Source organism: Oreochromis niloticus, linkage group LG11 (genome assembly GCF_001858045.2).
Source record: "Oreochromis niloticus isolate F11D_XX linkage group LG11, O_niloticus_UMD_NMBU, whole genome shotgun sequence".
Lineage (NCBI taxonomy): Eukaryota > Metazoa > Chordata > Actinopteri > Cichliformes > Cichlidae > Oreochromis > Oreochromis niloticus.
The window spans coordinates 24,188,949-24,201,962 of NC_031976.2; the positions used below are offsets into that span (position 1 = coordinate 24,188,949).

Below are 13,014 nucleotides of genomic sequence, written 5' to 3' on the forward strand. Positions count from 1 at the left end.
GGATTTGATAACTAGCCACAAACTAGCAGTTTATCTTCATCTGGTGCAAATGAAGTTGTGACTCACTTATGCAAACTTGTCATAGTCACAGGTAGCCACTAAAAATGGGGCCTTGTGAGGCTCTGGAGATATAGATCCATCACCTGTATTATTACCTCTACTGTTATCAAAAATTAGATGTGCTTTGTGTCATCAGGACAGTCATCTAAACAGTTAAAGTGAATAAAATGTAACTGGTGTAAACGAATCTTATAGAAACATGTTAGACCTTTGAGATTTCAGAAATTTCCACTGGGTTGGTGTGAGGTGTTGATTATTAGAATAAGTCACAAATGTAAAAATGTGAGTGTGTGTTTGTGCTTCATCTCGTCTGTTTTACTCTTTTCTTCTCTTGCTGGTATTTTTGACATTTCTGTCCTCTTACATATTTTTCCCAGGTCTAACTTTTACTTCTCACAGGGTCGAACTGCCCAATAAAAGAGAAAGTATTTTTAGAAAAAAGCCCTGCAGTTTATCTTTTTTTTTCTTGCTGGAAATGCAGGGAGGACTTGGAGAGTAGTGAGGACAGTATGAATGAGAGCACTGCACTCTGTACTAGGCTGCACTGTTTTATGTGATCTATACTTGGCCAGACACCTGTAATCTTCTTTTCCCTGTTAGAGCAGTCACCTGAAACTGCTCCTGACTCATAACTGTAATCATATCTTAGTCTTTTCTTTTGCCTTCCTTTAAACTAGTTTTCTATAGCATGTATTTCCCTACAGAGACAAAAGGCGAGTCATCCGGGTGCACTTCAGTTCATCCAAAAAGATGTCTTTTTACTAGAATTTATGAATACGACCCGCGCTCTCTACATCGCCATTCACTGTTCTTGGCAAGGCTCGAATGACCCCCCTCCACCCAACACTAATACCCCCACTCTTTTTATCTCTGTATTACAGGGTTCGCCTTCCCAGAATGGGCTTACAAGCCCGAGTCAAGCCCCGGTTCCAGACAGATCCAGCTGTGGCACTTCATCCTGGAGCTGCTCAGGAAAGAGGAGTATCATGATGTCATCGCCTGGCAGGGGGACTATGGCGAGTTTGTCATCAAGGATCCAGATGAAGTGGCTCGACTCTGGGGGGCCAGGAAGTGCAAACCCCAAATGAACTACGATAAACTGAGCAGGGCTCTGAGGTATGATGACTGAGAAATATACTGTTACCGTAAACAGTTATTTTCACACATAAAAGTAAAGTTGCTAAAACAAAAGGACTGTCAAAACAGATTATCTTTAGTATTGATTGACATATATTAACTAATTTTAGAAAGACAGAATCTTTTCCTTCTTGCATCTGCAGTGGTGTGTCTGAGGCTTAATGCACTGAGGGCTACACCTAGGCCCGTGCCAAACAGCTGTTCCAGCTTTGACAAACACAGTGTGCAGTGGAGAGCGCTACACTAACCCCTCAGCAGCACTGGGTTTAACAACTTTGCTCCAGCCTATCATTCATTCAGGAGACAGCCAGCCTGCTTGTAGGGTTAACTTTTCATTCTTGTCAGTTTATAATTTTCTCAATTTAATGTTTTGTTTTTAGTAAACAAGGCATGAACTTGTCCAGGTTGCTCCAAGCAAAGAAGGAGAATTGCTGGCCACAGCTTGAACAGATTTTTTCTTAAAGTCTGGTTTATATTTTTATTTTAGTAAACTAAAATGCTTTTGGTTTTTATGTAGTGTGATATAATGACCTCACAGCGGACACGTTAGAATCCTCAGGGGAAATTTGGCATGTGTGGACTTTGGTTTTTTCAGGGTGTATTTGGTGACCTCATTGGCTTTAAATCCCACTGACCTGAGCAAATTTAACTATGAAAGAGTTTCCTGTGGTTGTTGATTATTAATATCAGTTAACACCAGTGATCCTTTAATGTCAAGTACTGACTTTATCATCTGATTTGTACCTGTGGATTATTTCCAGTGTGGCTTTTTGTGAAGATTCGGGGTGCATTTGAAATTGCCCGTCCAATGATTGGTTGAGTTTATTCTGAATAAACTCACTTATTCCTGATTTTTGAATTGTGTTTCCTACGTCTTAGGTTAATCAAGTTGGGGCATGTTGGTAAAGGAAATGGCATTAAGACCAAAAAACCCTATAAAACAAGTCAAATCTGAGCCACAGAGCAGCTGCTTTTCATTGTGTTTGTTATTTGGCTTTTATAAATAGACTTTAGTTTGCAGTATTGATGGCTAGATGAAAAACCAATAGAAGTTACATGTTAACAACAACTTTCAGCATATTCAGAGCTGAATATTACAGGGATCACATACCCCACGGGGCTCTTCTCAGCTGCTCGCTGTAAGCACTGTATCTCATTCACTGTGTCTTGTTGTGTACTGGCAAACAGAGCCAAGATTAGGCTAAGCACTTTAAAGAAAGCCACATAGGCCATTAAAGGAGGGAAATGCTTTGAATTGCTTAATTTGGGGCTGGGAAGGCTTATGTACGCTCATTTACACTGCTGAGATTAAGATAACTTCTACAGATGGTATCCTCTGGGGACAGGGGGAATTAACATGGACTTCTTATGTGCGCATACAAACATTCAGACTTGCAATCTGGATTTAGAAATCCTGAATTAGAGAGAAAAAGAACGTGGATGGGGATATTTCTGGTCAGGCTCTGTATTTATGGCACGTCCATCCTCTGCTGCTGTAACAGATTTGGAGCTCAAGCTCCACTAAGTGCTTATATATAGTGGGTCTTAGTGCCCTCTGATGGACTAGCCTTAGAGCCTGATTATCAACAAGGTCCCCACACAGGAGTTCACTCCTGTGTCCTCGTCCAGCTTCCAGCAGCCAGGTCGTCTCCCTCTAAAGTGAGCTGGCTTATAGCGATAAGGACAGTCAACAAAACAACACACACACAAACAAACATGCACCTTTGCGATGTCACCTGATTTGACACCGGAGCTCCTTCACTGCTCGAAATGAAGCCTCTCAAGACACATTAATAGTAATGTGGCAACAGGATTAGTGGCACTGAAGACCGATGAAGTTATAAAACAGGCACGTGTGCATGGTAACAGTCCCCATATGGAGTAAACTGTTGGAAAACAGGCCACCTCGCGTCCTTCATGTGGAGAAAACCTGGAGTCTGCTAATAATGGCGACCACAGTCGACATGTGGCAGTTAGCCTACACACACATGCACACACAATTAAAAGGCGGGCTTGTTTTGAAGTGTTCGTTTTATCACTTTGGACTGTGTAATTATTATTTTTACCTCAGTGATCTTGTTCTTTCCTGTCTGCCGTGCACATGGTGGAAATTCCCTTAATCAGGACCACTGTATTGTGTGCAGACTTGAGCGTATGTGTGTTGGCTTTCCATCGATGGGACGCAGCCTCGGCCCATGCGTCATCCTGGCCTCCCGCTCCCACGGCCACTGTGAAATTCCCACTCCTGTTGAGAGGATTACACTCACACTGCGCGAGTGTGTGTTTATATGCGTGGAAATGTGCGTGTGGACGTTAAGAGGTTAGACTGTCCTGTTTTTTAATTTGATAATGAATCAGTTTGTTCTGTTCTGTTGCACCGAATCAAACCGAATCACCGAATCAAAGAGAAAAACAAATTCAGGCTGTCGCTCTTTTGTTAGATCTTCAGTCTTAAGCGTTGAGATCAGTGCTGCCTGACATTTCAGGTGGAGTTAATGAATCAAAGAACGGGCGCAATCTATAATCCTCAGCTCCAATTTAATCATGAGAAATAAGTCAATAGGCTGGAGAAATAAAGATTTCCACTGATGAAAAGACCATGACTTAAACCTTCCTCCTAGTCCTTGCACCACTCTTTGCTGTCATGAAGTAAACTTAGGGCAAATGAAGCCTTTTGCCAATCATTCATTGCAGAGTTTTGGCTTAATGAGTGCAATCACGCTAAGAGGTCCCAGCTCCTTGAGACCTCCAGGTCCCCTGCCTGCCAGTCAGCAGCCAGCGTTAGTGGTCAGAGGTCAGCGGGATTGCCATGCACAGCTGGTAAAGATTACCAACACGGCGCATGTGTGCATTCAGATGCACAAATGCACCATTATGCAGACTCTCGGCCAAGCATGGATGCTGGAACACATGTTTTAAGCGCTTGCTTCATTGCCAACATTTATTTAATTGTGATGGGACACCACAGCTGGAAGGTTGCCACTGTAGAAGTGTGCATAAATAGAACAACAATTGTTTTATTGTAGGCTAAAATTACATGAGAACATGCAGTTAACATGGGGACGGAACTAGAAAACACGACTTCAGATTTTTTATGGGGATTTATTTATAAATGTGTGGAAGTAAGCACTAACTGAGAGGGAGGAACCAGTGGTTGGAGGATAGAGATTACTGATCTGTGGTTGAAGCAATCTTAACTGAGTTGAGGTGGAAGCCCTAGGAATGGCCGAGCTAGGTGGAATTGTCGAATCGGGGAGGATAATTAATCCAGAGTGGAGTAGTTAAGTGAGGTGGCGACTATGGAGAACACAGTTGGAGCAGGAGTGGTTCAGAGGCGGGGGCCAGGCAAGCCAAAAACAGGAGCAGAGGAGAGCAGACAAAGTTAGAAAATTGTTCAAGTAGCAAAAACAAGTGCTGGAAGAAGACAGTCGCTGAAACTGAAAGCTAACAGTCCGACTCCCTGAAACCACTCCTGTAATCAGACAAACGCACAGAGTAGCGAGATAAAACCCTTCTAACTAGGAGGATGAGGAAGCTGAGGCAGTGAGTCTGACACACAATACGCTGTTTTTGATTACTTTTGGGGCAATTAATCATATTTTAATATTTTATTTACAATGACAATTTTAACGTCCATCAATTATTGAAACCAGACAACTGCTCTAAAGTGATTACTGTCCCACATGCAGCTTTGCAATAATGGTCTAAATTTGTCTTTCCTTTAGACCCTCTGTAAAAGTCAATGTCCACATTTATTTAGTGTAATCAGCTGATTAAAGTTCAAGGAAATCCACTTAGTATTAAAAAGCAACTTTCTTCTTTTTAAAAGTATAATAAACCAACTATTTATGATTCTTATTTTTCAGTAATCCAGCAGAACTAGGCCAAGCTGGCACCATGTTTGCGTGTCTTGGCCTGTCTTTTCCTGAAATACAGTAGCCATTAAAAAAAAAAAAAAAAAAATCAGCAGTAAAACTGGTTGTGATTGGTGTTCAAGAAGTGTAACCCGATGACCACATGTAAACAGCAGGCTGCAGGAAATATTGCTGCCTATGCACACCCTGTTACTCACTCAGCTGGCTGGGCCTGTTTGTAGGTCAGAAGGTCTTTAACTGTTGCACTGCTTTGTGTGGAAACACCCAGGGCCAGAGAGAAAGTGCAGAGGGAGCACCCAGCGACAGTACCACTGTATCACTTAGTGTTCAACATATGTGCATTGTCTTTCCATTGTCTCGATCTGCAGCATGTATGTGTTTAGCATACATGAGCACTGTGTGTATGCCTTTGTCCCCACTGAATGAGGCCTCTGTTTTCTATGAGGGTGGAAAGCACGCACACACCAGAGTGTGCTCGACTACATATATTGTACCCGCCGAGCATGTGACTGGCCTGATCGGACCCTGACACGATCTTCCTCTTCACACACCAACACACACCATGTATATGCCATGTATATGCTCATCACGCCCCCACCCAACCAACGCAAACGCATTTAATTTCCTTTTTTTGAGTCAGTAAACACTTGTCAAATGTGGCTCCCACACAAAGGACTTTTTATCTCTGTAATTTGTACACACCTGAGTGTGAGCAGCTGGTGTGTGTGTATGTGTGCATATGTGTAGAGGAAGATCTAGCTGGGATGTGTGTGTGTTTGTGTGTAACAGCCAACGCTGACGAAAGAGGCAGAAAATAAACATGGGACGCATGGGGAGCATTGTAATCCCAACTTCCTGTCACAGTCAGCTCCTATTTACAGCCCAACAATGGCAAGGCACAGCCTGTGCAGACACACGTGCACGTGAGCGGGTGATTCATGTCATTTTTAGTGCTGACATTTGTGTGTGCATATGGAGAGATAGTGGAAAAGATTTTATACAGATATCATAATATTAATTTATGGAAAAAGTGGGAATAGTGGACAGGTCTTTAGCCCAACCTCAGTATTTGAACTAAACCTGCAAGTACTTTATATTTAATCACAAATTACTGCCTTAACCTTTTAAGGCAATTCAACTTTTTGCATTTGCAATATGATGCATGTGGGTATCTATACTCATCCAATGCACGTGTTAATGAGTTTTTATGTAAGACACATAAGATATCTTCTGAGTGTGGAGATGGTGGTTGTATCAAACTACACCCAATCTCGAACTGGGGCTTCCAACTACATCTGGAATGCACTATTAGGCTAATTAGTGATTCTAACTTGACTGTAGGTGTGACTGATTGTCTGAGTCCCTATGATGCGACCTGGGCAGGGTGTGCCTGCTTCTTACCCAGTGACAGCTGGAGTAGGCTCCAGCCTTGCTGCAAACCTGAATTTAAGCATTAAGGAAAATCAGTGCTTGGATAAATGATACAAAGAAAGTTCCACCCCTAACCTCTGGTCATGAGATTTGGGGAATGACCAAAAGAATAAGCTCCTAAATACAAGAGGTCCCAACGAGATTCCACCATAGGTTAGATATTTGGGTGCTTCTTTCTAGAGGTTTTCCAGGCGAACCAAACTGGGAAGAGACCCAGGCCCCTTTAGAGAGATCATGCATCTCATCTGGCCTGTGAACACCTCAGGATCCCCCAGAAGGGCCTGGAAAGGGTTGCTTTGTAAAAACATGGTTTCGAGCACGGGTTTCTGAAATTTCTCTGTCTGTTCACTGCTATTTAGTTGCTGCACTCCGGTGTGTGTTTCCATGCTTTGATCATAATGTTTTGGACCCCAGCACGTCTGTGTAATCGCAGCCATAATCCCTGGCCTAAAATCACTCGCAGTAACAAGTGAGTTGATAGAAAGCCTCCCCCTCTGTTTCCCCGAAGGCTTTGCCTAAATCCATGCTCGCACTGATTGTTCAATCTACTCTTTTGGTAGAACAGGGAATGGGATAAAGCTGCATCTCCTGGATGATACATGCTGGAGTGGGGGCACACATCCACCCCTGCGTTTGAGTATGTCTGAATGAGATGGCACAGGATACGATAGAAATGTGTGTGCATGCATGCATTTGTGCGTGCAAGGCAAGTGCGGTGGGCAGCTAAACACAGGCACTCAAAGAATCTCTTTCTTCTCTTTTGAAGTGAGTTCAAATGCTCTTCAAAGACTGTCTGCCTGTATGACGGTGCAGGGGGGTGGGCTTGGAGAAAGACCGGGTGACCATGTGCTCTAAACGCAGCTTCATTCAGAGCACATGGAAAGTTGTTCTATTTCCAACCCTGCGTTTCAGCTTTATGTACCCTTGTAGCATCAGAGACTTGAGAGGGAAAGTCAAACGATCCCCATTTTAAATGTGTAGGAGGCAAAGATGGTAATATAAGTATCATTTCCAGGAAGAAAAAAACCTTTTGAATCCTTATTTAGAGGCAAACTTCTCGAGGATTTGACTGTTATGCCCAGTTTATTATGAACATAATAAAGAACGTGGACAAAGCAAAAATGTTTTCTAAGTCAGGATGTATTAATAAGAAGTCCAAAAGTAATTTTAAAGAAATAAATGTGACATTTGATACAGCTGCATCAAAACCACAGCTTGTGAGCTCAGGTGTAACAGTGTTTGTGACATTTTTTATATTTAGGCCTATGTCACGTCGTAGCACAATGAATGAAGTCATACCTTTTTGTTAGTACCACAAACACAGTGAAGAATAAAACCTTTGATTTCACAGTTCAGCATCTTAAATGACTCAAAAAACTCATGACTGCGAAGTCCTCCTTCCTCTGGTGGTGTAATCACTTCTGCAGATGATAAATCTTCGATCGGAGCTCCTCCTGCGCCCTCGGCCATGTTTAACAGACCTGCAACAGTTAATAGCCCAGAACTCGTGCACTTAATTTCTAACTTTCACACCCACTCAATGGTTAAGTTTAGGTACCAAAACTTAGTTGGTTAGTTAGGGTTATTTGGTTGGTTATACAGCCAATCTTAGGACTATGATATTTTTTAGGCAAATTGGAGACAGTCGAGCAGAAGACCCATGATTATTTGTGATGAAATGACCCAACTAGACTAAAGGCGTTCTCATCTGAAAGGCACTGTCAGTCATAAAAGCTGATGGTGAGTCCCAGGTATTTAAACTCTAATGAGGTTGTCACTTTGTAGGTGGTCCTGAGAGTCGTTGACCCACCCTGCCATCATGTGAGTCATTAAGGTCACATGAGTGTGACCTCAATGACCGTGAGCCAGGGTTGAATTGCCTGGGAAGAGATTTTGAGACTGATGGTTGGTGTCCCAGGCCACCACCTCTGTTCAATAACAGTTTTGCCTAGATGTGTCTTACATACCTAGGTGAACATACAGCAGATAGCCTTCTTTAATAAACTGTCAAAAATATGCTTCAATAAGCCTAGGCTGCTGGGGGCTTCCCATGCTGATGAATGTTCTTCTTAACTCACCTCATTTCACTGTGTTGATACACCACTCTGCATTTAATCATTAGTTATTATTCATCTCTGGCTCTTTTCCACATGGTGTCTTTTGTTCTGTCTTCCTCCCCTCACCCCATACTGAACATAGTTTATCTGAAATTAGGAGGGGGGACCAAACACCTCACTTATTGTCATCCTTATACGACCCTGGTCCTTTCATTTTGTTTCTACTTGTTGTCATCCTCTCATAGATATCAGCATGATCCACCAGCCCTTCCCCAAAACCGCAGTGGCCTCCCTCACCTCTAGTTCGTCTGTCATCTTCACTATCAATACACGTTTGTCATTCACATTCGAGGTTTTATGTCCTTGCTGCTGAGTGTATTTTTAGATGCATGCGACTTTGTTTGTTTTCTCTGTATTTATATTGGACCCTATGTGGGCCGCAGCACATCTCATTGACTTTTCTATCATCAGCTAATTCAATCACAAGCCTGTTGTGGTTTTAATTCTGCTTCACTTCCTGCCCGCCTGTCTCTGTCCGTCCGTCCCCCTCGTTCCCCCTCCTTCCCGGCCCTTGTGAGTGTCTCCCCTAGAGCAGAAATTACATGCTGCTTTGTGCCTGGCATAAACAATGTTTTCAACAGTGCAGGCTTGTCTTGTCTCTCTTCTCCTTCTCTCTCTCTCCCTCTCCCTCTCTCTCCCTCTCTCATCTCTCCCACTGCCTCAGGGGATGAGTGGAGAGGGCAGGATAAAGAGGGGGGAGGTGGATTGATGAGAGAAAGAGGGAGACAGGGGTATCGGTAGGATAAAGGGAGAAGGGGGGGGGGATAACAAGTGAAAAAGAGCAATAGTCTGTTCCCAGAGTAAAAAACGGCCCAACAAGTCTGAGTAATAAGCATAATAAGAGGGGGTGAAGGGCAACAGACACCGGCACACAGCGCCGTCTCGATAACTACCATTCAGTGTAATGATAGTCACTGGGCTCTGATTAACTCAACATTACCTACATACCCTGAAGCCCCTATCTTTGCCAGCACTCATCACTTATCATGTGCCAAGGTGGAGGAAGAGAAAGCGGCTAGTCTAGCACTATAAAAGCAGGTAGGCATGCAGACAGGAGGAAAGGGCAGTGTGGTTAAACCCTGTGTTTAATCACCAGGGATAGTGGTGAGAAGGACAGGTGGTAGTTTTGGTGATCTGGCTTGTTTTCTTCCCCCCTCCCACCCTGACGGATCAACACATCAGGGTTTTTTTTTTTTCTTTCTCCTCCTCTTTCTTTCGCTCGGTTTCCCTCGGTGTGTGAGGGTTGTCAGCCAGGGATCTAGAGGTTACATAAAGTGAGTGTGGATCCGAGGAAGAAAGTAGAGAGATGTTACATAAAGAGCTGTAGCTGGACAAAGGTTAATAAAAATGGAGCCTTGTACTGTAGGCAGGAGCCATGGGAGAGAGAAAAAGCATAAAAAAATAGAGAGAATGGCCATTACATAAACAGATAAAGATGGGCTGAATTATTGGTGGCTTTGCTTTGCTGTTATATAAAGAGATAGGTCCACCAGCAAAAATGAAAGATGAGAATGAGTTGTGTATGTGTATGTGTGTGTGAGAGACACTCGTCTGACCACATCTGAACTTAAAAGATGCTTTTTTCATAATACCTGACCTTTTTTTAGACTGCCAGCAAAGACGGTTGAAGCAGCAGCGTTATCTCAGCGGCACAAACTGAAACGTAGCTGGACAGATGTTGACATTGTTTCCGAGTACAATAAAAGTCCAGGCACACCAGCTCTCACCAAGCATTTTGGTGAGAGCTGGGGTACATTTTAATTTATAAAGTGTACCTGTTTCTTTTGTTTATACATGATACCAACTTGCAAAAAGTAACTTTATTCACTAGGGGTGGGGAAAAAAATCCATCTATCTGGTATGACAAGATCTGTTTTTTAAAGCGTAAGGTCAGGAGTTCAAGTTGCCCTTAGTGTAAACATACTTCCTCTTGGTGCTCTTACTTTTCTCTTGATTAAGAACGTTTTGTTTGTTTCCTTTTTGTTCTTGTCTTTTTTCTTGTCTTTTCTTTAAATTTGTCGAAAGAGGCAATAAATACTCCATTTTCAAAATCTTTAAATTTTTAGCAATTATGTCATGGTTCGGGCTTTAAAGGGTTAAACACAAATGTTGCCCTGCATGAACACCTGTTAAATGCAGATTCAGAACAGCCCGGCGCTGCTTACGCTGGCTGCTGATCTTTTAATTATTTTCTTATCCTGACGCACAACTTCACAGTGCTGTTCCTCAGCTCAGTGTATCCTCATCTTTTTTTCTTCCCATCCCATCCTCCTCCTCCTCCTCCTTTCTGTGTCTGCTTTGTGCAAATGTCATGCAACACTCTCTAATATCTGTCATGATGAGAGGAGGGGGGGAGGCATGAAAGACTCGCTTATTAAAGTGTGTGCTTGACTGTGCAAGCTCATCTGACATGGCCTTAAAGATCAGAAGCACAAAATAGTGTTTTAAACACGAGGAGCTTATTTTGGAATGAAATGTTTTGTATGCTGTGTTTGATTTTAGTTTTCTCCTTCTGTTTTACAGATATTACTACAACAAGAGGATCCTTCATAAGACCAAAGGGAAAAGGTTCACCTACAAGTTTAACTTCAACAAACTGGTTTTGGTCAACTACCCCTTCATTGATATGGGCTCCACTGGTAAGCCTTGTCTGTGTGTGCGTGCGTAAATATCTCCTAATCCCACAATAGGATGGCATGACTACATGGGATTATACAAGAGAGCATTGCAATTCATTTCTCTGTACTCTGCCCCTCTTTTTTCCTCTTTTTCTTCTCTTCTCTCTCTTGCCTTTTACGTCTACAGGAAGTAGCGTTCCTCAGAGTGCCCCTCCTGTCCCCACCGGTGCAGGGACCCACTTCCGCTTCCCTCCTTCCACCCCATCTGAAGTCCTCTCCCCTAACGAGGACCTGCGCAGCCCCGGCGGCATGTTCAGCTCCGTGGCCCGACGAATGGCCCGCGGCTCTGTCAGCGACTGCAGCGACGGCACTTCAGCCAATTCTGAGATCGAGGAGGGTAACACGGGAGCAGGAGAGGAGAGGGGGGAGAGAGTTGTGAGTGGAGGAGGTGGAGGAGGGCCAGGCGGTGGTGGAGGAGGCTACCGGAGCATCATCCACCCCCGTTTGTCTTCTCATGAAGCCCTGTTCCGCATGTACGGAGGGCCGGGTAACCCTGCAGGGCATCCAGGCTCCCGTGGCCCGGCAGCACACCGCATCCACCCAGAGCCCCTGTCCCCCTTCCCTGCGTCCCCCCTGCCAGGCCCAGGAGGAGCAAGCCTTCTAGCTCCACCTCTGTCTCCGGCACTCTCCATGACCCCCACATCTCACCTCCCCTACACTCCCTCGCCCACCCTATCACCCATGTTAGGCTCTCACTTCTCCTTTAACCCAGAGGACATGAAGCGCTACCTGCAGGCCCACACCCAGTCGGTGTACAACTACGGCCTCAGCCCCAGGGCTTTCCTCCAGTACCCCAACATCGTCATCCCCCAGCCCCACCGGCCCGACAAGGCCGGTCTGACTGCAGAGAGAGGAGCGGCCGAGAGGGCGGAGAGAGCCTCGACTGTGGGGGGAGGCGAGAGGGGAGGAGACCGGCACCACCATCCACCCCTGGGTCACCCGACCCACCACCACCCGCATCCTCACTCTGCTCACCCTCACCCACATTCCCACCCCATGCATCATCCACTTCACCTTGGTGAGGAGCCGCCGCACATGTCCCCCTTCAAGTTCAAGCTGCAGCCGCCTCCACTGGGCAGGAAGCAGAGGGAGGGACAGAGCCAGAGTAAACCCAGGCAGAGCTCACTGTCCTCAGGTTCAGGATCCGGGTCCATGTCCTCCACCTCTGGCCTGGGCTCCTCGCTGTCATTCGGCAGTGACTTGAGTTCTGCCAGTGGCTCCGGGCTCATCTCCGCCTCCTCCTCAACGCAGTCTCTAAACAGCGCGGGACTTCCCAAGATAAAGGTACGCAGACCCAAACATCGCTCACATTCCCACAATTCCCAGTGATTTAGACTTTGTTTGTGGCTACGTGTGTTTCAGAGAGAGCATGCGCTGGTATTTTGTTTCTGATTCAGATAACTTTATTAAACCCAAACACAAGCACAAGTTACACACTAGTCACAGTTGCTATTTAAGGAACAGATAAAACTGATAAATAATGAGGTTAAAGAAAAGAAAAATAAATAGATTACAAGGATGTGTCTAAAAATGAGCAGTCATCAAAAAATTTATATAAATGACCCAGTCAGAGTTAAAGTGATCTAATAGCCTGAGGAAATTCAGGATTTTAAGTACCTGAGAGAAACTTCCTGATCTCAAACTCCTCTGTCTTGTATCTGGCGACAGTAGTCCTTGTTATGCTTTGCTTGGTGAACTCAGCATACCTATTTCTGC

General features: G+C 44.4%; 1 protein-coding gene across 1 annotated transcript in view; it reads left to right on the forward strand.

The window, feature by feature from the left end:
- Positions 1-13,014, forward strand: part of erfl3 (Ets2 repressor factor like 3) — a 60,732-nt gene that overhangs the window by 42,361 nt on the left and 5,357 nt on the right. Inside the window, exons 2-4 of the mRNA XM_005455521.4 lie at positions 942-1,176; positions 11,144-11,259; positions 11,426-12,582. Of these exons, the coding sequence (XP_005455578.1) occupies positions 942-1,176; positions 11,144-11,259; positions 11,426-12,582 (1,508 nt within the window). The remainder of the gene's footprint in view (positions 1-941; positions 1,177-11,143; positions 11,260-11,425; positions 12,583-13,014) is intronic.